Source organism: Haemaphysalis longicornis, unplaced genomic scaffold, assembly GCF_048455015.1.
Source record: "Haemaphysalis longicornis isolate Haplotype H1 unplaced genomic scaffold, Haemaphysalis longicornis Haplotype H1 scaffold_1, whole genome shotgun sequence".
In the NCBI taxonomy this organism is placed as follows: Eukaryota; Metazoa; Arthropoda; class Arachnida; order Ixodida; family Ixodidae; genus Haemaphysalis; species Haemaphysalis longicornis.
Window position 1 is genome coordinate 416,470,822 of NW_027526203.1, and position 25,844 is coordinate 416,496,665.

The 25,844-nt window shown below is 48.3% G+C and overlaps 2 protein-coding genes and 1 pseudogene across 2 annotated transcripts in view; 2 read left to right on the forward strand and 1 right to left on the reverse strand.

The window, feature by feature from the left end:
• The window catches only part of Ac76e (adenylate cyclase type 2 Ac76E), a 597,242-nt gene that overhangs the window by 381,180 nt on the left and 190,218 nt on the right, over window positions 1–25,844 (forward strand). The window lies entirely within an intron of this gene.
• On the forward strand, window positions 11,809–13,990 carry LOC144172633 (uncharacterized). The gene is made up of 2 exons (XM_077701283.1): window positions 11,809–12,250; window positions 13,620–13,990. Exons 1-2 carry the CDS (start codon window positions 11,982–11,984, stop codon window positions 13,786–13,788), a joined length of 438 nt encoding a protein of 145 aa, XP_077557409.1. The 5' UTR covers window positions 11,809–11,981; the 3' UTR covers window positions 13,789–13,990.
• LOC144139154 (ubiquitin-conjugating enzyme E2 H pseudogene) lies at window positions 18,561–19,160 on the reverse strand (annotated as a pseudogene).

Here is a 25,844-nt window from a genome sequence, read left to right on the forward strand (position 1 = left end):
TATTAATTTTCAGGCCCACGGTTCTACTCCGTTCGTCTAGTGCAGAAAGCATGCTTTGCAATTCGTCCCCCAGTTACTTAGCAAGGCAATGTCATCAGCAAATCTGAGGTTACTGAGGTATTCTCCATTAACCCTTACTCCCACCTGTTCCCAATCCAACGTTCTGAATACTTCTTGTAAACATGCTGTGAATAACATTGCAGAGATTGTGTCTCCTTGTCTGACACCCTTCCTTATAGGTATTTTACTGCTCTCCTTATGGAGGATGATGGTAACTGTGGATCCATTGTAGATATCCTCTAGTGTTCTTACATAATCTTCATCTACCCCCTGGTTACGTTACGTAATGCCTGAAGGACTGCTGAGGTTTCGAACCGAGTCAAATGCTTTCTCATAATCTATGAAGGCTATATATAGGGGTTCAGTATACTCAGCGCACTTCTCTATCACCTGTTTGATTGAAATGAAAAATAATGATTACTGGGGAGTATGTCAAGTTTACCGTGGACTGCATTGAATTGTGATAGATAATTACGAAAGACGAAAACAAGATGACAAAAGTATCACATTATGATTTACATGAGTTAAAATTGCGACAATATTGCGACAAACTCATTTCCCGCAGGGCAGGAACGAGACATGCAGGCACGCGTACTAGGCATTCAGTGTGCGAAGTTTCAGGCCCTAACGGTATAACTTTAGTAAAAGCTTAAGGTTTAGCGACACGCAGCGCTTTTCTTGTGTTCCGGGAGCGCCAGCTTCGACTGCCTGTGATGACAATCAACCCCACTCAACAGGCAACGGCTACTGCACGATAACCATTTCGCAGACTAATTTCAGTAAACTTCAACTTATCAAGACAAAATATTTCGGCTTTCTTCGAGCCGAATCACCCATCCGAAGATAAGTGAATAAGTTGTACTCAAAGAACCGACGGGCTCGAAACATCACCGGATGATTGTAACAAACCTCGCAGCTGAGCGCTGTAATACTGTAACAGTGAGTGAGCGTTGATACTGCAATAGCAGTTTCATATTTTTCCCTTTCGTGCCTACGACTATTATCGAAATTCCCGTTGGCGTGAAATGCTCCCCGCTGATCTGGGCGAGAGAGGTAAAGGAGATCGATGGCGCTGGAGCGCCGCTAGCGCGAGGACTCATGCGCATTGAGAACGTAGTAAAAAATTCCTCAACGGTCGGTGTCTGCTTCGTTTGCTTCCGCAACGAATAGCATCCAATGCTGCTGATTGTCCCCGCATCGACGAGGACAAGGAGAACACTCGACTTACATTCAGCTTGGTCGTTACACGTGCTCTCGTTGTACACTGGAACCCCGCTGATACGTCCCCCATACTTACGATGACCCGCTTCTTACGACGGATCACCTCGGTCCCGGCAAACGCACCTGAGAACAATGCATTAATAACCCCGTGATATAACCCCGATGATATACGACCCTGGCGCGGATGAACCTAAGTTTTTCCCATATTTTACACCACTTCGCCACCTCGTCGCGGCATTCTTTATTCTTAAAGGAGCCATGAAGACAAAATACAAGTTGGGTTTATTAGAAAGACTGATTACTCCCGATAACAATGATACCAATATCATCGCAATCTTCAAACAAATAACGGAGATATTAAAGAAAACGTGTGGAGCAATCGCGACCCCCTAGCCAATGGACCTCTCCCTGTATGTAAACAACGTGACGTCACTAAGCGCACGTGCGCGACGGGTGGCGCCTGCTGGCGGCCGCGAAGTGAGGTGGCGGTTGGCAGAAAGCGCCTGCTCCGACGGCACGGCCTGGCCGCGCGGCGCCCGAAAGGAACGATGTGCCGTTGGTTCGGGCCGTCACTGGCTTCCCACATTGCAGGGGGGGTCTAGCTATCCTAGCTGTGGCCGTCGCACCTCCATGTAGCTTTCCGCATCTACAACCTCCGCAACACTTTCGTTTACCGTACGGTCAGCTGAACGGCGACGCTTTCGGATAATCAGTGCGCGGCAGAACAGCCTAAACGAGTCATTCTGAAGGTTGGTGCTGTTGCGACGCATCCCAAAATGTTTTTGAAGATTCTTTGTGTTCGGACACATACCAAGGAAAGCTAATTTATTGTTGCTTTCGAGGTCCGCTTAAGCTAAGCGCGGTGCCTCAGGCAGCTAAACGCTCCCTGTTCTTGGTCTTTTTGCGTCGCCCGGACACAGTGGCGTACACACGATTTCATGTCGAGGGGAAAAAGGAAAGGTAAAACATGAAAGGATTAAATAGTAAAATAAGCAGCAACGAAACAAAAATATGAAGAGCAAAAGGCAAAAATTATTCCAATAAAAATATCGCGATGATGCATTTCTCTACGAGATTGACCGATTGTTTTCTTACCTTTACCCCAGTGAAATATCGAAATGGTTCATCGTCATTGTGAGAGTAACATATCAGCCATATATGGTTAGTGCGTATATCTTGCGACAGTGCACTGAAATATTTTCGGTAGTCATTATTTCATGACAGTTAAAGTTAGTGTCCATGTACGCCCGCTGCATACGCCAGCGTCGGGAGGCCGCAACAAATGAATACATTCACTGAGTCTGTTCGCTAAGGGCAAACACATTTTTCGAGTTGCGTGAGCGGCCCAGCTCGCCCCGAAGGCACGATGCTACATGTGAGCATGGCAAGCATCTCAGTTTTCCGGCATCCTCAAGGCAGAATATAATTGATCAAGGTAAAAATTTATTGTACTTACAAGCAATGAATTTCGTTCGTCTTGAACAGATCCCCCCATAACAAAAGACCAAACTTGTCGTTGTCGATCAGGCGGCAGGCGGCTATCGCGGATCCCTCGTCGAAACATTTATTTCGCGTCGCCTAAGCAGGTTAGGCATTCATTGTGTTTTTAATATAGTGCTCTACCTCCTCAAAACATGACAATATTTCGCAAATTTCCGTCTTCCCCCTCCTCCGCCCCCCCCCCCCCTATTTCTGCTGGTGCTGCATGATAGCAGGTGGTTGATAAACAGTATCATTTCATTGCACGAATAAGCGTGGACTGCCAATGTAGACGGTATGACTGCGCTTTGGAGAACAGCTGAAGTTCCAGAATGCGAAATGTTCCTACGAGTGAGAGCAGACTATGTCGCTGCTTTGGCTGCCAGCCTCTTCGGCACATTGCGCGCATCCACAATACACGCCGAATTTACCTCTGTGGGGACTCCGAAAAGTCTGATGCCGCTGATTTTGCTCGCAAAATTTGGGTAGCCGAGAGCACAGCAGCCCACCGGCATCAGAAAAGCCAACACGTAAACAAAAATTCCACTTTTGCGCGCGTCTAATGCAGCCTCACTGCATACGCGCCGCGCGCCGGTCCGAATGTTTTGCCAACCACCCTCCCGGCCACGCCCAGCACGTGCGATTTCCGTGACGTCACGGCCGCCGCGTGACGTACCCCGGGAGAGGTCTATTTCCCGCAACTTTTCTGTGACGTCACGAAACCTTGTTTGTACGATTGGCGGCCGCCTAACTGACCTGTCGCGACGACACATGACTGGACGTATGTGATGGGGCCTCTAGTTGCATTTGACTGCATCACTTTAATGCTAACGTGCAGTTAACGCACTAAAAATTATGTTTTATTGATGGCCCATGTGACGTCATTCTTGCTCATAACACGTCACTGTGGCGCAAAATTTGAAAGTTTTTAAATACTTCTTGCTTTTTTTTTCGTTAAAAAAACATCTTTTGTGGCTGTAATGGAGCTGAGTGATATACTGAATCCTAGTTCTTTTAAATTAAACGAAGTTGTATTTTCTCTTCATGGCTCCTTTAACCACCGTTTGACGCTGCTTGATGTGCACAAATCCGAAGGCAGGGCAGACCACTTGCTGAACAGACGCAAGCAAGCAGGCGGGTACTCGCGAGCAGGAGTTAACTTTGGACTTCCCCCATGGCAGCATCACACCAACGCGCCAACAGCGAGAAGTCGCAGTTCAGGCGGCAGGCTGAACGTGAATTGTAATAGGGTGCCTCGATGCCAGCGTCGCCGTACAGGGTGGAGACGCCCTTTGAACGGTCCCGTGCCGCCGCAATTGGGTCAACGTGCTTAACACCCCGGTCGTACGACATCTCGGTCATACGACGCTTTCTCGCGGTCCCTTGAAAGTCGTATTATTGGGGTTCCACTGTATAACTCAAGCTAGTGTCACTAGATAGGGTTACAAAGTATCGGCACTTTTTTCTCCTATTGTTCCGTGCCGCCGCCGTGAACACTGGCCAGTTCGCACACGTGACCTTTGTTTACACTGCGGTGGTTCATGGGCGTCGCCATTTTCTTGTTTATGCGTTTTCTGCCGGTCAACTGGGGCATAGAGTTTCATACTAATATATACTAGAGTGAAATCTGTCGCTGCAGTCGCGGGCTGCCGTGGGCGGCGCCATTGCCGCTAGCGACGTTCCTCGCCTACTTGGCTTGGCTAGCCATAAGGCTGCTTTTTTGTCTCGAAGCCAAAATCAACAAAAAATGGTGGCATTTCTTTTTCGCTCATCGTGCACGTAGCTTCTACATAATCACTGACAAATTATTCCTTTTGAAGGTTCAATTATAGAATAACAAAAAAATTTGGTGAACCTTCTACAGTAATATTGTTGCTCTTTTGCAGCCAGAGCCAACTTTTCAGCCTGTTCATGAGCCATGCGAAGGACAAGTGGAACGTGCCTGCCCGGTACATGACGGAACGCTCGCTGAAGCGCGGCTCCCCTAGACAGTGGCGCCAGATTTCCCTCTAGTATATATTAGTATGAAACTCTATGAACTGGGGTAGTCTCAACTTGTTCTCCCTGCTCTGCGGCTGCGCGCGAATGGCGTCGTTCCGAATGCAAATACAAGATAACGCGCTTCGCAGCATTTCAGCTGCAGAATTGTCCGAAGATGCCGTGTTGCTGAGTCTTCGGCAGTGTTGTTTACCAATGACCTTGTCGAAGTTAGCGGTGAGGCCGCAGAAGCGGAATTCTGGCAAGACTGATAAATACCAAAACGGCTGCCGTTGCTGACTTGCGTGATTCAGTGACGGTACTGGGTATCTAATCTAGGGACACGAACTCAAGCCGTTGCTCCTTTCTGTGATATGTCACAGGCGTACACTCTTTCTGTCTCGAGTTTTAGGGAAACAGCCCACAAAATGCTAATACCCTCATCCATCCACACGCCCAGCCTCTTAGAACTTTTTTCGTGAACCACTGACTCTCAGCCCACAGGCGTGGTTCCCCTTCGCGTTTTCCCCTTGCTTATCTGCACTGCGCCCGGCCTCTCCGGGAATCCGCTGTACTAAGACAGATTCAGACAAACGCGCTACCCACTGCACACCTCACACACCGATTCCAACGATCACCGGGGACCCCCAAGTGTCCCAACTGCGGGAACAACCCCAGCATATATAATACTCTCTGGACTTGCACATCGAACCCCAAACTTCCCCCCATACCCAATCCTACCCCTCACTTCACGGGAACGGAGGCTGGCCGACTCTAGCGCGGAACTGCAAAGTACACTCATTGAACGCGCAGGGATGCCCTGTCGACTATCCGTGGAGCTTCGGACCAGGGGAAAATTATTTCCTTTTTCTATCTTTTGTTAGGGTATGGCTGGGGAAGCTAAACGAAGTGTTTCACCGCGTTCGTTTCCGATGTTCTGTAGTTAGCCTCCTCATGGATTCTGGCATATTGTTAAGCACTCTGTGCTTCGCCTAGACTCTTTTGAATACGTTTGTTTCAAGTCCTTCTCTTTTTGAACAAAAAAAAAACGAATTTTGGATATAAAAATAATGTACATAACGTCAAGTCTTGTCAAAATGATTGGGGGAGGGGGTATTGTCCGGAATTGATAACCTTTCAAACACAGCTAATATTGTGAATACTTAGGCAAGGCTGCTGTATCTGGCCGGCTCCCGTAAATTTGGGGAGCTGTGTTCATCCGGCCTGTCGCGATGATAGCTTATGATATCGCATAGCTTATGATAGCGTCGGTTATTTTGGAAAAGATAGCTCGCTTCTCTTTCCGGGAATATATATCACTTCGTGGATTAATGCGTTTTTCTCGGGGCGTGAATCCTTTATTGCGCAGTGCGGAGTCGCTTCTTCCAGTTATAGACAATAGTGAGGCCTACGTCAGGGCAACGGCATGCCTCCTGTTAATGCGTGGCGTTCTTTTCCGGGTACCCACACCGCCAGGACCCACAGCCGGGCCCTTCATTTCCACAAAAATGCAGATGTGCAGGAAGTAACACCTTTAATCGTTGCAACAACGTAGATGGAGATAACTAGTGGGAAGGAATTTTGAAAAACCAAAAAATAAGAAAAATTAAAAAAAAAATAATTTTAGCAAAAACTATCTCATAAAATAAAAAAATGTGCATCTTAACAACTCCCCTCAAAACCGAAGAATAAACGAAAACAGTCCAAAAAAGAACGCTCAAAATATGAATTCAAAAAATAGCGAAAACGTCGATCCGTACGTGTAACGCCCTAAATTTCTACAAAAATGCAGATTTGGTGTCAGTTACACCTTTAATCGTTACAACAGCGTAGATGGGGATAATTAGTTTGGGAGAATTTTTAAAAATCAAGAATAAGAAAAAAGAACAAAAGTCATCTGACAAAATAAAAAATATGCGTCTTGTACATCTCCCACAAACGCTGAAGAATAAACAAAAAAGTCACCTAAAGAACGTTGGGAAAAAAAATGGCGTAAACAGAGAAACTGCAGTACGCCTTGCATCTTCTGAAAAAAAAAAAAAACAATTAGCGAAGTAAATGTGCACTTCATCGCTATAAGGGTATAAATTAACATCATTGGCGAAAAGAAACCAAACAAAACTTAAAAAAGACTAAATTAATTTAACTTCTTTCGCTACTTATAGCCACATTTGGCTGTAAAAACTCACACCATAAACAGACGTCATGACTCATAAGAATCCTACGCATTAGTAGACAATTCTCTGAATTTCTGCAGATTTTTATTTCAATGTTCTCCTTAGCGACGTTCCTATTCTTCTGAGTTAAATCGCATTTGTGTGCAGATGGCTTAGAATTGTGCGGATTATCTGGTGTATCCATTCCTTGCCGCACTCTCTGCAGTATTTTCTCTAGACTTTAGATTCACAACTCGGCGGTCCCTGTCTATGTTTAAATGCCGCCAAGGGTGCTTTTATGGCATTTGCGGTTGACGCCCCAATATCGATTTGTCTGCCTTACAACTAAAAAACTATATCGCAGGCTAGCTCTTCTAAAACGGTGCCCTGTACGGGACTAATTTTTAATGGCACCATCATATTCGGCTTTTTGCGTCTAATGGGGAGGGTGCAGTTTCGCTTTCAGAAAGCTATTATATTAAGCGGTAAGGTGTGCGTGTGTGGACATTCTTCTATTGATCTGTCGCCTTTACATTCGCCCTAATCTGCAATTCGGTTGCGCCCCATTTTCCGGTTTTCCGCTTCACAAACTCGGCCCATTAGTTTTTTTCAGAAAAGCTAACTGTACGGTTGTGCTGGGTTTACCCAAGTACGTACCCATTCGTGAGTTGTACAGGGAGCTTCGCGTCCTTCGTCTGATTCCCCGATTTCAGGCGCTGACTGCGGACGCATTGCTTCCAATAATGTAATATTTCGCCTGTTCTCAGATCCTTTCCCCACCGTCACTTTTTTGACCAGTCGTAGCCTAGGTTCAAACGTCCTTAAATAATGTATGTTTAGCTTATGCTTCCGCCGTTGAGACTCAACCTACTATCCGATGGCTCCGGTTTTTCAAACTGAGACTGCCGTGGTGAATATTGCATTTGACGATCTTTTACCCCTCAAATTCTAAATCCTTCTGAGGAAGACGCTATCTGGCCTTTTGAAAGATCACTTGGGGAAATTTCCGTCTCATGTTATTGTGGCCACGGATACATCGCTTCCATACAAAAGGACTGGTTTTAGTACCTTTTCATCGCTGATTCCCGAATTTGCATCAAGATTTTTGGCAGAGTTTGCAGCAATCGCTCTTCCTGTTCGAGATCTCAGTGAGGTCCACTGGCGGCTGCTCATTAATATATATTCGCTTGTGTGCTCCGCTCCCTTTTCCCTAGCCCTCATAATTTTCCTCCGCTGATCCCTGGCAGGGACCATCCCATAAATGAGAAGACCGCCTGGCCTGTGCTTCCGGGCACAGTGGCTGCATCTACCTTAATTAAGCCGCTGTCTACCCAGCAAGCATGGCGGTGAACGGGCCTGTGGTCAAAACGCTCTTCCGGCAGCCCACGTGACTTCCGGTAGTTTCAGCGGCACACCTTGCTCTAGAGCTTTCCAGCAGATTGTACTTATTGCTGTCCCGATATACAGCACTTCCGGTAGCCTTGGAAGTGTCAATTTGCTCAGTTTCGACTGTGCGACGTCACACTGACCAGCTTTCGATGCCTGAAACCAGATCGAAACTTCTATTTCCACGTGCTCGCATAGCGCTTTTCACCCTATGCTTCACATGGCACGAGGAGCCCTTTGATCACTTCGTACCCTTCTGCAGACGGTCCTCCTTGCCGCACAAAATAAGCCCTGAGGCCCCTCGTCACCACCTCGTTCTTTCGTTACCGAGACACCAATTAATATAATTTGACTAATCGGAGCTTGGTTTTTTCCATGGTGATGTCTGCCGCAGCATTGACTTTATTATTGTGTCGTTGACCCTTTAGGGAAATGCACCAGAACATGTGTCCAGTTATTTTCCCAAGCGATGAAATTAAAACTCAATAAAGTGTCGTGGTTAAATAACTTAAATCAGCACTTTTTTCAAATTTTTTATATTCATTTCTTGAAATTGTTTCTCACTTTGTATAACGTGTATTTCTATATCCCCACAATATAGAATACAGTGAAATCTCGATATAACGAACTTCAGGGGACTGTGGAAAATTGCTCGTTATTCTGAAAGGTTGTTATAGTGAAAATCGCAAAATTTAAGAAAACAAATAGTATTTCAATGCCTAAAACGACCTACGTGTACAGCAGTGCATCCTTAAAGTCATTTTTCACACACAAAAAAATGCACTAGTGATCATGAAACAATGCACGTTTATTTAAAGTGGTTGGCAATTTTCATCTAGCGCGAGTAGCACAAGCTTCCTAGCACGAAGGACTCAAACTCTTACACATTCCTGGGGAGTGAATCAGTGGCCGTGCGGTTTTTCCCCGGACATGTGCGGAGTTTTTGTATGCTGTCCACCACATCCGCAGTCGTCGCGTGCTCGTCGCAGTCTTCGAGTGCTGCTGCGGCACCCTCAGAGGCATCGTTGTTCATGCCATTCTCGCTGCCATCTTCACTTCTTCATCCTGAACGCTCACGGTCCGGGCAATGTCCTCTGTTGTCAGCTCCGCTGATGTCCGTGAAGATCCAGCAAGCCACGTGAGCAGCGGCGGAACGTAGAAAAAGTTGGGGTGAGCGCGAATAGCGCGGCCGCGGCTTTCGGGACGGAGAAGGCTACCCATGCTTCATTTTTTCTCTTCTCCTCACCTTTTTTCTCCCTCTTGCATCGGCTGCCGCATTCCGCGGAGCAAGTTGCAAGACGTCCTCTTCTTCGCTGCGCTTTGCCGTGCCGTCTACTAGCACACTGCCGCGGTTGCCGCGATTGTTTAACGGACTTCTAAGAGTCTCCGGCCTTGAAAATATGAGTTCGTAGTACTGAGGTGTTGTTAACATGGCACGGAACTAAATAAAACGATCGTTATTTTGAAACGTTCGCTATTCTGAAGTACGTTGTAGTTAAAAAATTTTACATTAGAACTATAAGCAGTCGGCGTGGGATTTCTTAAACGCTCGTTAATCTGAAAAGTTCGTTAATGTGGTGTTCGTTGTACCGAGGTTTGACTGTATTATCTTGTCTAAACCAATCCCCCGGAGTGGGTGCAAGACATTCATTTTAATAGAGCCTTAACCACGTCCAATATATTCAGCATCTTTCCAGAACTTCAGTGCGACGGCGACGACGGCGGTGACTCAAAGGAGGTGTGACGATGCCGGTTGATCGGCCATGTTAATGACGGCTTAAAGCAAATTTTGTAAGGCTGGCTACCCGACAGTTTCTAGTTGAGCGCCTCTCGCCTCCACAAAGTGGTGGTTGCTGTCCTCGTGTCCACGAATACCGGCCACTTTTTTTGTTGAAATGTTTAATATTGTTCCGCGTTGTACAATCCGTAAGTTCGCCGTTGCAGGAAAAAAATGCCAATAAAATGCTGAGCGCTCGCCAGCGCGTGCCTCGCGGCGACCGCCGACCGTCCTCGGCAAGCGCAGTGGCATTAGCAAAAAAATTGGCCGTGTATCTGCTCCTTTCGCTGCAAATGCCGTCAAAAGACGATAGACTTTATCGGCTTTTGCGAAGTAAATGACCCCGTTCGCTTTCCCGCTCACTTCTCATGTTGTTCCTCTTGCGTTGAGCTCCTCCCAAGGTAAAGACGCCAAAGGTTTGCTTAAATCATTTTAAATTTCCCGCTTTCCACTGCTCCCGATGCGAACGCTGCCGTACGGCGAAGACGCGCGTTAATCGAGGCGCCCTACTTCAACGTGTATATATATAGAGAGAGAGGATACCGCGTTTCCCTACTCCACGTGCGTTGCAAGCCGAACATGGAGCCTATATAGTGGAACCTTGCGTAACTGTTGCCGGTTTATTTCTTAAAATGGCGCCAGAAGCTATAGTGGCGCGGGCGACAGCAGGCGACGGCGGAGTGAATTCTTTTTCTGCAGTTCATGAAGTATTTAATTTCGCAAAAGTCAAGCATGTTTGATTTTTTATAAAGGAACACTGCAAATATCACTTCTGTATTGATTTGTTGTCGCATATTTGCGTAATGTCTTGTTCTTCTTCAACAATGTTGACAAGTATGAACATTACACCGGACATAGACGGGTAGATTTAGCTGTGACTATATAAGACTATTGCGCAGGCATTGTTTTGCTTTGGCCGGGTGGCTGAATAGAGTCACAGACAGACAGACGGACAGACAGACAGACATACAGACAGACCAAAATTTCTGGGTTTAAGTAGCCCAAGGAAGAGTATCGTCTTTAAAAAAATTCCCCCGCATTTCCCCGAGGGGGAGAATGTGAAAGTGCGAATGCACGGTTGTCGGCCCGCTTGCGGCGCTTGCGCTCGGCCCCCGCAGCCCACCGCCTCGCCGCCTTCTCTTCCATCTCTTCCATCGGGTTTGTAGTATCACGTATACACCACGCGGTTATCAAGCCGCTATAACGCCGCTGAGTCGCCAACGCACGCCGCTGACGACGTAGTTTGAATGCGTTAAAGATATAAGGCGCGTCACTAACACTGATATCAGCGTCGTGTCAGTGGCTTGGTCGGTAGAGCGTCGCGCTGCGGCCGCAAAGTCCTCGGATCGAAACCTGGCGCCGGATGCTGTTTCTTTTTTAAATATAGAGGAGCACCGCTCCCTCGCGGCGCGGCGGTGTGCGCCACGCGCAGTGGCGTCACGTGGTGAGTGACGTCACTGCGCCGTTGCTACCGACGCTCCTCTCCGCTCTGCGCCGTTGCTAGGGAGAGCAGGGCTGCGGACGCCGCCGCCGCCGCCGGTGGATGGTTTGGGGTCGCTTATAAAGTGCATCGCACTTAAAACTGGCGAAAACTTCGAGGACCGAGAAAATGACGAGCGCTCGTCAGCGCGTGCCTCGAGGCGACAGCGGAGTCGCCGGCTCGTGCGGTGGCTTTAGCAAAAAAATCCTGGGCCATCTCCACTAACGTGAAACCTGGGGAGGGGTAAAGCATGCAGTGTATAATACCCCTGTTACACGGGCGCCTTAACGGCCGTTAACGAAAACGGCAGTTGGCCTTAACGGCCGTTAGGTGGAGTCACACGGCAGTGCGAACGCCGTTGGAAACCAAACGGCGATCGACACCAACTGAGGTCGCTGGTCTCCGTTCCGCCGGCTTTCCTCCGTTCTCGCTGCAGCTAGGCAAGATGGCTGCGCCCAGCAACAACGTGTCCCCGATGGAAGCGAGCGCCCCTCAGCAAAAGCGCTTCATCTGGACAGCGTCGCTGACGCATCTGCTTATTAATGTGTGGCAGGACCACCTTGCACAACTGCGGGCTCAGAAGCACAATGCCCCGGTGTACCTGCGTATGACCGCGATGTTTAATGAGCTCGCAAGCGATGAGTGCGGGCAGACTGTGCGAGTCACAACTAAACAATTGAAGCACAAGATGGAGAACTTGGCACAAGCGCACAAGTAAGTTACCACAATTTTATTAGATTTTTAAGCCCGCGTAGCACCTCGTCCAGCATGTGCAATAAAATATGGCGCACCGCACTGTGACTGATCTGTCTCGATGCCGTAGGCAACGCCGAATCTTGCTTGACGTGGGCTCAAACGCGACTCCTTCATAACGCTCGTGCAGCAATGCTTAAATAGCGATCACAGCGTAGCACAGTAGGTTTATCATGTGTAGCCGTTTGCCGTAAGTTAGGCTTTGCCGGGCGAAGTTTGACAGAAATGTATTTTGCACCAAAAAGCCTGTACGATCAGTTCACACGAAATAAAATGTTGACCTGTGCATTAGCTTTCCTGTGGTGCGCATTGCAGTAAAGGTAAAGCTAACAATCAATAAAGGTTGAATTATAAAAGCAGTAGTGTTTGCTGTACGATCAGTTACACAAAATAAAATGTTGACCGGTGCATTATCTCCTGTAGCGTGTATTGCAGTAAAGCTAACAATCGCTAGAAGTTGCACTGTGAAAGCAGCAGTGTTTGCATTAAATGCACACACCACTGCACTGCTTTCTTGTTTTCTATGCAACCGCAATTTGCATACACAAGAATATTATACTAATACTATTAATTCCAACTTTTCAGTTGTGTATGAGCAGTGTGGTTAAGAGCACACTAGGCCGTGCATGTAAGGCATCAGAAGTAATTGAACTGTGGTAAAAAAAGCTGATAGGAAAGTTGGTGTGTAATAACATTAAGGCGCTAGTGAGACAATGATGCAAGACACGATGGGTTAAGCACTCACTTGCAGTACTTGTTTATTTGAAGCATTGTCTCGTATGTATACAGGTGTAATCACTGGAAACATGCGCAGTAGAAAAAGCGAAGGAGAAAAAATCAAAAGTAGCTACAATCAAAGTGAAGTTCTGAAGAATTCAAATTTACTGACACGCAGAAGGAAAGATGTGCAGCAGATGCAATGGTCTCCTTTTTCTTCTCTTGATGTAAAAGGCTTCCAAGAGCTCCCTCGCTACTGTATTATCACTCCCGCCGATAATTTGAATCTGCTCAAAGAAAGGTCTTTCTCAGGCATGCTCTAATTTTATCACATCCTGAATTGTGCAGAAATTGCTAAATGTGCAGCCTAATCAAGCACATATCCCATAGTTGTTTGTCGACATTGTTTATAGGATAATAACATTCTATCTTGACTATCAGCTGATCTTGATGCCTATCTAGCTCACATCATAATTCAACAGCCTGCAGTTTCAACTTTCAGCACAAATCAAGTTCATAGTTCTTGTTCGTTTGTACTGTAGTGAAAATAATTTGTGTTTATTGCTGGGGACATGACAGAGTGACTCTCATCTGTACTTTGTTCTTATTTCAGAAAGGCAAGCAATGCTGGCACTGGGTCGGCAGCTACAGAGTGCCCATTTTATAAGCGGCTGAAAACCTTCCTGGGGAACCTGCCCATGAACGACCCAAGCCTGGTGCAGGAGAGCTTTCAGGTGCAACATGTTTATTTTGGTTGCATGCAAACATTGGAAATTGACTGAAAAACCAAAATTGGTTTTTGAACAACCTGGTTTGTTGCCGGAGACAGGTGGCAGCAATGTTTATTACTAAAACATCATTGCACAAACATGAGGCATTGTGGGCCCCTGAGTACTAAAAATTCACAAATAACTTGTCATAAGCATCACTGTCTGCGTAGCTTAATTATCATTGATTGACATTTACAACATACTGATGCCACAACAATTGTTACTTTTGGGAGTCTAGGGTGTACCACAACTCATCTAGAGAAAACATCAAGCATTGTATGTTTGTATGTGTACCACTTGCACTCAGCATGCAAAAAACAATAATCACTTAGATGCAACATTCGGTAACATCCTGTTTTTTTTCTTCTTAAGCTCGACATGATAGAACGGCTGCCAGAAGGTGCAGAAGTTGTGGCCTCGGGGCCACTGCCAACAGCGCCCAGCAGCCCAGGGAATCCTGATGAATCGAGTAGCCACGCTTGGACCAGCCAGGCCTGGACCAACGAGGCGGACAACATAGACGCGTCCGCTAGTGGACCATCGACCAGCCAGGTTCCATCCCCTGCACCCACAGCTGACCAAGGCCCCACCCGAAAAAGGCGGCAGCAGGCGTCACCACTTGACAAAGTTGTGGAAATACTGGAGCGCCAGGAAGACCGTGCCGCAAAACTCGCAAAAAAAGACTACAAACTGTCAAAGAAGGCAGTCCGTCTCCATGAGGAGACGAACGCAATTCAAAGAGAAATGCTAGGCATAATGCGCCAATACTTTGCAGGCCAGCAGGAGCGTCAGCCTGACCTCAGCACTGAAAACACTGAATAAAGCTGAATGTGCATACGTGCCCTTGTTCTGTTCATTGTTCACATTTGCATGCCTGAAGCAGCTTTTCATAGTAGTCATGGCTTGAGTGACAAGATGTGTTTAGCCAAAGCCTGTCGGACGCTTTCACCTGATGAGCTTGCTGCGTTGCTCACACAAACCGGCTGTGGAAGTTCACGGGCTGCTACTTCAGCACTCCACTGTGTGTCGCACTGGTCACGCATGTGCTCGCAGACATTGTGGAGGACGCAGCAAGCTCGCACAATGCTGTTGACATTGTCAATTTCACACTCAAGTCCCTTCAAGACCCTGAATCTAGCCTTCAGTCGCCCAAAGGCATTTTCGACGACACGCCTTGCTTTGGAGAGAGTGTAGTTGAACGTTTGCACTGTGGGGTTGTTTGCACTGCGATGAGGGAACGGCTTCATCAGGTGACGCTGCAACGGAAAGGCCTGGTCACAGAGGAGGACTGCTCCTATAGGTATTCCATCGATGACTTGGCTAGGTACAGTGAAGATATCAGACCCCACTACTTTCGGTAGTATGGAGGCCCTGTAAACTGCTGCGTCGTGATTGCGCCCTGGAGACCCTACATTGGTGTACAAGAACTTGTAGTTTTGGTCAACCACAGCGAGCAGGATTATACTATACCAACCTTTATAGTTGTAGTAATCCTGCGCATCTTCTTTGGGCGGCGAAACTTTTATGTGGCAACCGTCCATTGCGCCGAGGCCCTGTGGAAAGCCTGTGCAGGCTTCGAATTGCCGCACGTGGTCTCTGACATTATTCAGAGACGGAAATTGCACAATCTGGGGCTCGAGCACATTTACGACAACGTCGCAAAACTCCCGGAAGATGAGGTTGACGGATGACCGACTCACGCCGAAAAGGTGCGCCACAGTCCTTTCCTCGGCCGACGTGGCGAGTCTGTACAGGGAAATGGCGACACGCTTGTGCAGTGGTATACAAGCTCGCATGTTTGTATCCTCCCGTGCTAGTGAGGAACACGAGCTTACAATGTACGCAAACGTGGAGCGGGTCACACGAAAGTTTCCCTTGAAATCTTGATCCGACAACGTCGGCACGGTGGTGTCATACCACGACGGCGGTCTCCAAAGCGTCCACACACTCCTAGGCCTGGGAGACAACGCCACAGCGAGTGCAGCCAGGGTGCGACACCGCCTCTCGGCCGCCTCCCGCTTCTTCTTGATCGACGCTTTCTTGGTGAGCACAGTTCGCAGTTCAGTCCTTTTTGCAGACAACAAGGTTTCGTAGTGTGCAACAAGGAGAAGCAAGTCGGGCGGGCGATCACGGCCGCATTCATACACCGGCCGGCTAAGCGCCATTTCACGGCTGCTCTCGGGGACGCGTCGCAAAGACGCACCACGTTCAACACTTCACCGGCTGGATCGCGCGGACGGTGGATCTCGGTACGAAAGAAAAAAAGAAAATGCACAGTGCTGCGGTGCTGTGGCGATGGATCGCGGAATGAAGCGCTTCACCAAGTCAAATCAGACCACGTTGAAACCACAACCAAAGGCAGCGACGCCACGACCACGACGAACGCAACGCACACCACAACAAACGCGGCCATTTGCAACGCCCTGGTTCGGATTGGATCGGCTAGATAACCTTCTCTGATACTGTAGCAACAACTTTTGCGAAGAGTAAAAAAAAATACACTGTACAGCTTGCAGCGCAGAAAATAATTACGAGAAAAACAAATTTTTGAGTTTTCGAGGTAAAATTGTAAGAGTCACGTGATAAAACGTCCAAACGGAAGTGAACCGTCTGAGCATGGAAAGTGCCGTGTGAGCACAGCCATCACAGTTCCGTTACCACGGCCGTTACGGGGTTAAACTGCCGTTTGCGTTAACGGCCGTTAAGGCGCCCGTGTAACAGGGGTATAAGTGCATTCTTTGCACCATGGTGTTTTTGCCAGTAGAGATGAATCCGTTGAGGGGTAGAAGTATACAGATTTGATGTAAATGTCTCGTCTTTGAAGCAGGAAGCTCTCTAGCACGAGGCGTAAACGAGTGTCCCGGTGTTTTTTTAGCACGCGTTTAGTTCTTGCGCGAGGCGTGAACGAGTTTCACGGTGTTTTAGTACCGTGACTACATGAGATGACGGTTACGACGACGACGGCGACGGCAGGAGACGCCAACAGCCCCAGTAAGGGGCTTCGCCCCTAAAAAATAATAGAAAAGAAAATCTCGAGCGCTGTCGTCAAGCCCTACCGCACATGTAAAAAAAAAAACAAAAAACAAAGAACACTAGTGATAATGCTTAAGTTTAAAAGACACCGTGCTTGGGAGAGGTCACCGCGGCCGCCGCATTCTCTAGAAGCCATTATAGATCATTGGGTACAATGCTACGAGTGTGCCAGTCCTTCCCGAGACGACTTACAGATAACGCCACCGCTACCTCAAGTCGATGACGAAGGCCTGATGGAAAACTACAATTCTGAGACTGTCTTTGCATCCACCACTCACCGCAAAGCAGACGACGACCTCTTCGATGCATATTACGACGATAACTAGCACCGCAACTATGCGAAGAAACAATGATACTGAAACTTCACTATGTTTCCGCCAATACTCACCTACAACAGATTCGCCATTCAAGTCTTGCGCGTGAGTGCAAGCTTCCCTGATATTTTTTGTACAACCTGCTTTTTGTTTACATTCAACTTCTTGCCTAGTTCGGTGCGTGATTATCCGCCATCGGAGTGTTATGTTTGTAAACGACACACCGCCGAGCATTTGCCTCAAGCCTTAACTCTAACGCAACTCTCCTTATTTAAAACTTTTCCGCTCCTCAGAGCATCATGCAATAACGCTGATAGTTCGTGCATCGACAAGGACATGGGTGACAATTATAATGAATAAATATCACTGTCAATGAAAAGCGACCAGAAAAAATGAAACCTAAAAACTCAAAATTTAAGATGTTTGGTTCATGGCGATATATAAAGCCAGCTAGAAAACAGGCCTTGCATATTTAGATTATATACTCACCCGACGATGACATTATACTTGACCCTGTCGTTATTTCACTCTAACTCAACGAAACGTCAGATTGTGCGACCTCAGAATCGTATTTTAGGTTTCGCTTTCAGCTTTTCCTTGTAAAACATTTGTCTACTTGCCAACCCGTGCGCCAATGAAAGCAACGACGACATAAGAGTTTTTAGTGCTTTTTCTTTCCGGACACGAAGCACTTACCGTCTGAAGTCCCATTTACAGCTATCATTGTAAAAGTTGGACGTACCCGCCGCGGTGGTTCAGCGTCTAAGGCGCTTTGCTGCTAAGCCCCAGGGCGCGGGTTTGATCCTGACTGCGGTGGCCGCTTTTCTGATGGAGGCGAATAGAGAAAACTCCAGTGTGTCGAGACTTCGGCGCACATTAAATATTTCCGGATGGTGCAAATTTAATCCAGGGCCCACCATTCAGGGCCCACCAGGGCCCACCAGGTGTCGCTTCGTCAGGTTAAACATACCCCCCCCCCAAAAAAAAAAAAAAGAAGAAAAAAACATTTCTCCACACTATTTACTTCGTCAAATGCGTTCCACCGAACAAGTTATTGTATTACATGCAAAAGCTATTTATTCTTTAAAAAAACTGCCCGTTAATCTTTCGCATAGATTTCTGCGAGGAGGTACAGCAACCTGAGTGGCCAGATTTCAAAAGGGATATTTCGTAGAGTGTAAAAGCAAGAAAAAGTATTTATTTCTCAAGACTGAACACATTCCTGCACGCACAAAAAAGAAATAGAAGACAGTCCGCAAAGAGAGAAAATACAGGTGGCAGTCACTGCAATGAAACACCGCGTCCTCACAAACACATGCCTTACGTCCTCTTGTCCCTGTCAGTCTCTCTTTTTTCCCCTTTCCTGCGATTTCAATTGTTGGTTCTGGGCACAGTCTCCTTCGTAGGAGTACCAGGACGAAAACCACACTTTCGCCCTCACAGCTTGCTCCTCTTGAACTGTAGCGCAGTAGGGGACGTGTCGTGGTCCTCCGGCCACTCCTTCTCCTCCTCGTCGTCCGAAACCTCGCTCAAAGAACTCTCGCTGCTCGACGGCTCCTGCTCCTGCTCTTGCACCGCTGCCTCCGTGGCGTACTTCTAGATGTGTTCTTTCACGGCCTTCTTGAACACATCTGCATTGGACAGGAACAGCTTCCCGGCTTCACAGTTGATAGGATCTCCTGGATTGGGATAGGTCAGGAGCTGAGGCCGGAAGTTCTCGAGAATGTTGCGGAGGTTGTACATAGAGGTCCACGTTTGTCTGATGACGTCCACGCACACCATGCCACTCTTCTCGTCGACGTTGGGGTGGAAGATCTTGTTCATGAACTGGATAAGCGGAGGCTTAAAGAGATACTGGTCTAGTAGACTCACTTTGATTTTCCAGACACCACTCTCGTAGGCTGTTCCCGACTGCCCGTGCAGCTTCACGACGAATTTGTTCTGATCGTCGAGAAGGGTGACCTCGTGTTTACTTTGAGCAAGCCTCATAATGTCTGTCTTCATCCTCCGGGTTCCCGGACCCTGGAAAGTGGCCATCTCAAAGAGGGCAGCGGCGAGAGGAAAGAAGCCTAGGACGGGCTGTGATGTGGGCTTCGTGGAACCTCGAAGTGCCTCGCGCGAGCTCGTGATCGATGGCGTAAAAGAAGATGCTCAGAAATTTATAAATTACTCTCTTTCGTACGGCTCCCACCTCCGCATGGGCTGCATGCACGCTTGGTACTCCTGGCATATTTGATGCAGATTGGCCAGCGACGTAAGGGAGCTGTTCGTAACGCGACATTCCGTTTCGAAGTCACTGCAGGCCTGGCACCGCGTGTTACACCTAGCACCCTCTAAAGGATATCTTTGACACTGCTGCAATGTTTTTGATCAGCTGTTAAGCGGTCAGCGTTGCGGCGTTTAGCGCTTATACGCTGGCATCAAGCCCGGACAATTCTGCGCTTTTATTTTTTTTTTTTTTTTGCAATTTTTTATCGGTAAAACGCTCACTTAGGTTAGTTCTTTTTAGATGCGACGCTCAGAGCATCTCTTGTCGGCGGCCCTGTCCTTCCTGCGTGCGTCCGTTGTTCGCAGCCACTCTCCTGCTGTCCTCTCCGATAGCGAACACTCTCTCGCGAGGGGCATTGGATTGGATTCGATTGGATTGGCTTGGCTTGGATTTGGATTGGATTGGATTAAAGTGGATTGTGTTGGATTGTGTTGCATCATAGCCGCGGCAGACGCACTGGCGCCGGCGCGTGCCCAGGTGAGAGCGTGTGCGGCCCAGCGCGCTCTCACTCCGCCAGTGGGCGGCGCTGCGCGCGGTGCTGCGCATGTGCAGAACGGTCTCTCTCCGCGGTCTCCTCTCCATCGGGCGCGCTGCGCATAGAACCGGTGTGCCGCTCTCCGGCTGCCTTTCGGTCGACGGTTGCTCTCCGTTTGCGCTTGAACCCCCCTCAGCGCCGCATCACACCAGGATTCCCGCGAGGGGAGGTGGACGTAATTTTTGTTAGTGTGTCGCTCTCCGGCGGCCTTTCGGTCGACGGTTGCTCTCCGATTGCGCTTGAACCCCCCTCAGCGTCGCATCACACCAGGATTCCCGCGAGGGGAGGTGGGCGTAATTTTTGTTAGTTTCTTTTGTAAATGTTTGTAAATACGGGTTGTTTAGTAGCTTTTAGGCCAGTTTAGGCGCGGAGACGGGCCTGTTACCAGTGGTTTAATTAAAGTTGTGCACTGCTCAGGAAGTGCCCGACCTGCACTGACTTGGAAACCGAATGTCGCGTTTGTGACTACAGAATAGAGAAATCAATTGCTAATTGTTTATTGTGCATCAGCGATGCAGCACGCAAAGAAACTGCCAAATTTTTGTTGCAGTTTCTTTCCTCCCAAACAGAGTTACACCCAGTCCTGGCCATAGCAATATCAAAAATTATGTATCAGCTGGCATTATTCTCTCTTGGTTTTACATTCTTGTTCTTTGCTCCTCGTTTTTATGTTTTTATTGTCACCAGATTCTGGCCATCGCCTTCAAGGCGCACGTACCCTGTTAATGAGTAAAAGATGCTATGCAAGGCAGGTCTCCCTAAACAGTTCGTGTCGTTGTTGTTTTGTTTGCTTTATTAAGGCCGTCTAATGGGTTTTACTATATTAAACACTCCTTTTAAAGGAGCAATGCTTAGCTATAATTATGGCCAAAAGAACATTACAGATTGCTGGATTAAAACAATAAAGAAAAGGATAAACAGGCAAAACAGTTTTACAGGATCTTATGCATAGCCTTATGAGATGAGGCCGCTATCTTGCGAGCGATTGCACTGCACAGCGCCGAAAGCAGCGCTATTGTAGTACTGGTAGTACAAAGCTTTTATTCAGCCATAAAGTATTCTTTAGGCCGGGAATCCAAGTGATGGCCCGAGGACAGATGCCATGGATGTCAGACGTTGCTGGACGTCCAGGTGGTCGCTGGTCATCAGGTTCTTCCACAGACGAGGGAGAGGAATGGAAGAAGGAAAGGGCGGGAGTTCTGGGTTCTGTGCATGCACTCCCTAATAAAATCCGCGACCCGTCGGCGTGTAGAAGTGTAGGCTCAGCATTTCCGCACAGTTTGGTCAGCGCTTCCAAAATGACCTCGGATGACAATTCCAAGCACAATTTCTCACCACACTATCATCCACACTCTCGCATGTTTACCTTTTTTTTCGCGGCTGGTTTGATTCTAGAGAGCAGCGACGAGCCGTTGCTGCCTCGGTCCTTGGCCCGCACCGGCCGAGCCGCCGTTTCCGCATGCTTCACGACTTCGACAATCGCTTTCTCTAGCAGAGGGAATGACAATCCCTAACGCACTTTTTCTCCTCACTATTACCCTCTTTCTCGTATGTAAAGCTTTATTTTTTTATTTGAATATCATACTTGCGAGTTACAGCTGCCGCGGCCTGCGTCTATTCGTGCCGCTTCGTACGCCATGCGGACAGGCACGGATGGTGTGCGTCGTTCCACGTGCCGAATTGCTTCGTGCAAAGTTTCCAGCTTAATTCATTTCTTGATAACGACGTGCGAAATCTACACACTTAGCTAAGCTATCGTAGTAGCCCACAATGTTGTGCGAGGAAACGCGCAAGACGTTAGTGGAACCCAGAGCGTTGTGGTCCCCTAATTTTCTAAGCCCCTGTAATAATGCATCAGGAACTCGAGGCACCTCCGTCTTTGAGCCTGTTGCTTCGTGTAAGCAGCAGCGAGCACAGCCGGTCCGGATTACTACTAGTAAAGGTACGGGTGCTCAGGAAGGAAATCTCTAGGTCTAGGACTCCATTCAGGGAATCACTTAAAAACACGGTGGCATATGGGTAAAAAAAAAAAAACGCGCAGACAATTCAAGACAATAAAGATTAATACGGTTTAGATTACACGCCTGCTTAATTAGGAACTTCGCCCAGAACACAAGGAAACAGCGAAGCGGCGGCAAACATCGCTGGCCGTCTTCCCAATATTCGGAAGACGGCCAGCGCCAGGAGGAACATCATCGTCATCATCATCATCATCAGCATCATCTATTGGCATGGACACTGTCAATATGTAAAATGCGTCGCATCGCAGAACAGCTTGCCTTGCGAGCACGCGCACATACGCTGCCTCTGCCGGGAATCTGGGATTTATGGCCGGCGACGGTGCCTGCGCTACTCCTTTCACTTTATTTTTTGTACTGCTGTTCCTGAAGGCCTTTTTTTCTTTTAATATCTGACAACCGAGTAAATGGCCCTTCATTCCAAGCAATGAGAAGCAAATGTCTTGTTTTGTTTTGTTTCGTTTTGTTTTGCGCATTCAAGAAAGCACACCACACTCCTCCTGAAACACTTTTTTCTCGTTCTACTAGAAAATAAAGTAGGAAATGAAAAAAAAAGCCCAAAGGGGGAAACGTCAGCAATTCTCCCTTTTCCCCAAAGTGGGCTGTGGACACTTATTATGCAATCGGTTCAGCGACGCAGGCCGACGTCGCTCCGCCACATGTTACATGGACGAGTCCGTAGAGCTGACGTAGGGAAACTGGAATTGCGCTCGCGCGCCACGAATTCAATGCATTTCGGAAATGCGAGCGCGGACTCGGGTGTAAACTGGCAAAGCGCCAGTAAGCAGGGCCTGCCGCTGCCTGCTGCCGTCCAAATCTTGTCGAGATCCGCTTGGCAGCGGGCGTTCCAGCTCCCCCGTCGCTGTCGGAACTCGGCGCTTAGGCAGCGACTCCAGCCAGGACTTGTTTGGAGATTTGACTCTATAGGGCACGGGCGCCGTCGAAATATATACGCAGGGGCTTTACCCTTCGCCGGCCTCCCGCGGCGCCATTTTCCCGCCCTCGCGAGTTGAGTGAAGGGGCGGGCGCTTCCCGTGTCTCCAAACGCGATTTCAATGGCAGCCGCACCGCCTCCGCGGCTTTGAAATACGAGCGCTGTTGAGCTGGCGCAGGATTTCGCGCCTAGAGCTGCGACAATTCACGCCCTTTGCAAGGGGAGGGGTGAGGTCAGATATCGCGGAGGCAGAATCGTAAATGTCGAACTTTGGGGTGCTAAAGCGAACCCCAAAGTCTGACGGCAACGTCGTGAATAGTCACGGTCGTGCCACTTTACAGATTTTGTAGTGTCCATTTTCTTGTGGGATAATTTCGTTGTTTACAATTTTATTCATTCACTGTTTTGACCTCTACAGTACTGTATTCCTTGTTCGCGCCCCCAAGCAAAGTATTTGTAGTCGTCACCTTCATTTGCAGATTTCGATTCAAGCTGCATAACGTTCAGACAGCCAATAACGTTCCAGCGGACAGACAGCCAGCCGAAAACAGTGTTTGAATCCTAGACCTCCTGTGCCTGACATGTACTAACTGCACTAGGCTAAACCGCTTCAAAGCATTTATCTAGTCTGGTTGGCAGGCAGGCTGACGATTTTTTAGGATATCTCATGGTCTTGTGACCGCTACGTTTAAATCGTTTCGTCCTGACGAGGGGGTGCTGTGGCGCACTTCTTTTTCGGTTTTCGCCTGTAAAGACATGCTCATGGGATACATGTTCTGTTTATGAAGGGTGGCCTACCTGAATAGATAGATACCTGTAAATGTTATTTTCTGGAGCATACAAGCGCTGACTTGAAGTACCTTTGCTGGAAATTGTGTAACTCCCGAAAGGAGGAGGAGGAGGAGGAGGAGGAGGAGGAGGAGGAGGAGTAAACGTTATTAAGGTGAGCCTCAGGTGCTGATGTCTGGGCACCTGACTTGTGGGGGGTTTCCTCCAGTCCGGGATACCCTGGGCCTGCGCTGGCCACCCGGGCCCTCTCCACCAGGCTACGGTGGCAGGAGAGGTCAAAGGTGGTCAGCCAGATGCATTTTCATTTCGACAGAACTTGGGCATACGCCACTCGTAGGCACAACATACAAGAAGCAAAACAAGGCACTGCAAGGCAAGAACCAACAGAGAAGGCACTTCCTTGTGCCTGGTATGAATACAGTACTGATATTGGCTTTAGGGCTGGTGCTGAGCACGAGGTCGCGGGTTCGATTCCCGGCCGCGGCGGCCGCTTTTCTGATGGAGGCGAAAAGCAAAAACGCCCGTGTGTACGAGATTTCGGCGCACGATAAAGATCCCCAGGTGGTCAAAATTAATCCGGAGCCCTCCACTACGGCGCGCCTCATCGCCTGCGTTGCGTCGGCGCGTTAAACCCCACAATCAATCAAATCAATCAGCTTTAGGGCTGGGTGAAATTGTGCTAAGGATGTTCATGAATCGCGTTGCGATTACGCAGGACCCCGATAATTTGGTTTTAGAGTTTTGCCAAAGCGTATTTTTTTATGTCACTTTCGAATCCGAATGTAAACTTCCCTCTTTTAAATTTGTAATCAAATTCGAACGCATTCTTCCACTCATGGGCACTCATGTAGGCGTCCTTTTTCCTTACGACCTCGACCCAGCCGGGGAGGACGGTCAAGAGGGGAAGTGTTGCAGGTCAGTGTGGTAGCGGGTGGATGGTATATTGTCACGAAGCCAAAGATGACGCAGCTGGCGTGAAGCAAAAACAAGTTTATTGGAGCGAACTTGAGCTCCCCTAACAACCCAAAAAATACACAGGCGGCGAAGCAGCAGTGAACTAAGTGACGTGCGCAGGCGAGTGTCAGCGAATGGAATGCCGTGGCGTCTGCTCTGCGGGTATTTATATTTCGGCCCGGTTGTTTCTCGAACCACCGAATTACATCGAGAACAATGTAGATAAAAGGAGACTATTCTAGGCTAGTAGCGTTAGGGCGAAACATTCTCCCTATAAAAATTAGATAATCCGTGCATCATAAGAAAGAAAGGCGGGAACATGCGCTCCATTCGGGACACAGATAATACAGCCCGGCGCCACCGGGTGGCAAAAGCAAAAACAAAAATAAACAAATACAATGCAAGGTTCACGGCAATATGATGTTAAAACTTAACAACGGCGAGTAGACGGGACGCGACGAGTGAACGTTCGAAGGTCTGGAAGCTGGAAGCGCCGGACGAATGAACAGAGTTCAGCGCATCTTCGTTTGTTCACCCGCCTTGTTCCGTCCATGAGCTGTTTTAGGGGCGGAGTACCGCACTATGTCCGTACGCGTCCATGCGCATAGCATTTACAATCGCAAAAAATCGCCCAGGCACCGGCAGGATTCGAGCCTGTGTCTCGTAGACCATACAGAGTTAGTGTCAGTCGTCTTACCAATTGGGCTACGACCATGAGTTAGTACTCGAGAGTCAAAAGGCTCACTCCCTCGCCTGTAACGGTGCGGAGTACCTTACAACCCCCCAATGTACGTCCGCGTCCATCCGTGCGCACACCATTACCACGCGAAGCTCAAGCGAAACTCGATTCGAGCCATGAGTTGCAGTTTCATTTAGGGAATAATCAAGGTGCAACTCACGGCTCAAATCGAATGACGGTCGGGGCGCAAATCGGATGTCACTCGGGGCGCAACTTCGATATCATTTCGAGTACCCGTACTCCGCACCCTCGCCATCATCCACGGAGTGGAGATGCTGCCTTTTTTTGTGTGTGTTTTAAGCGGGGGGGAGGATGCAGGTTAAGCAAGGAAGTTTGTTTTCAAGGAGAACTTGTGTCCGTCAGCAAGCTAGCCAAGCCGAGCTTACACTTGTTTCTCGTTTCACTCGACATCTTGGCGGCCCTGAGTCTTCTTCTTCTTTCGGAGGCTGACAAAATGCCCGCAGATTCATTGCATGAACGCAG

Bases quoted from the DNA above. Each gene is read 5' to 3' on its own strand.
- LOC144172633 (XM_077701283.1), top strand. From the start codon at position 11,982: ATGGCTGCGCCCAGCAACAACGTGTCCCCGATGGAAGCGAGCGCCCCT. The intron at 12,251-13,619 runs GTAAGTTACCAC...TTCTTATTTCAG, and splicing joins AACTTGGCACAAGCGCACAA to AAAGGCAAGCAATGCTGGCA.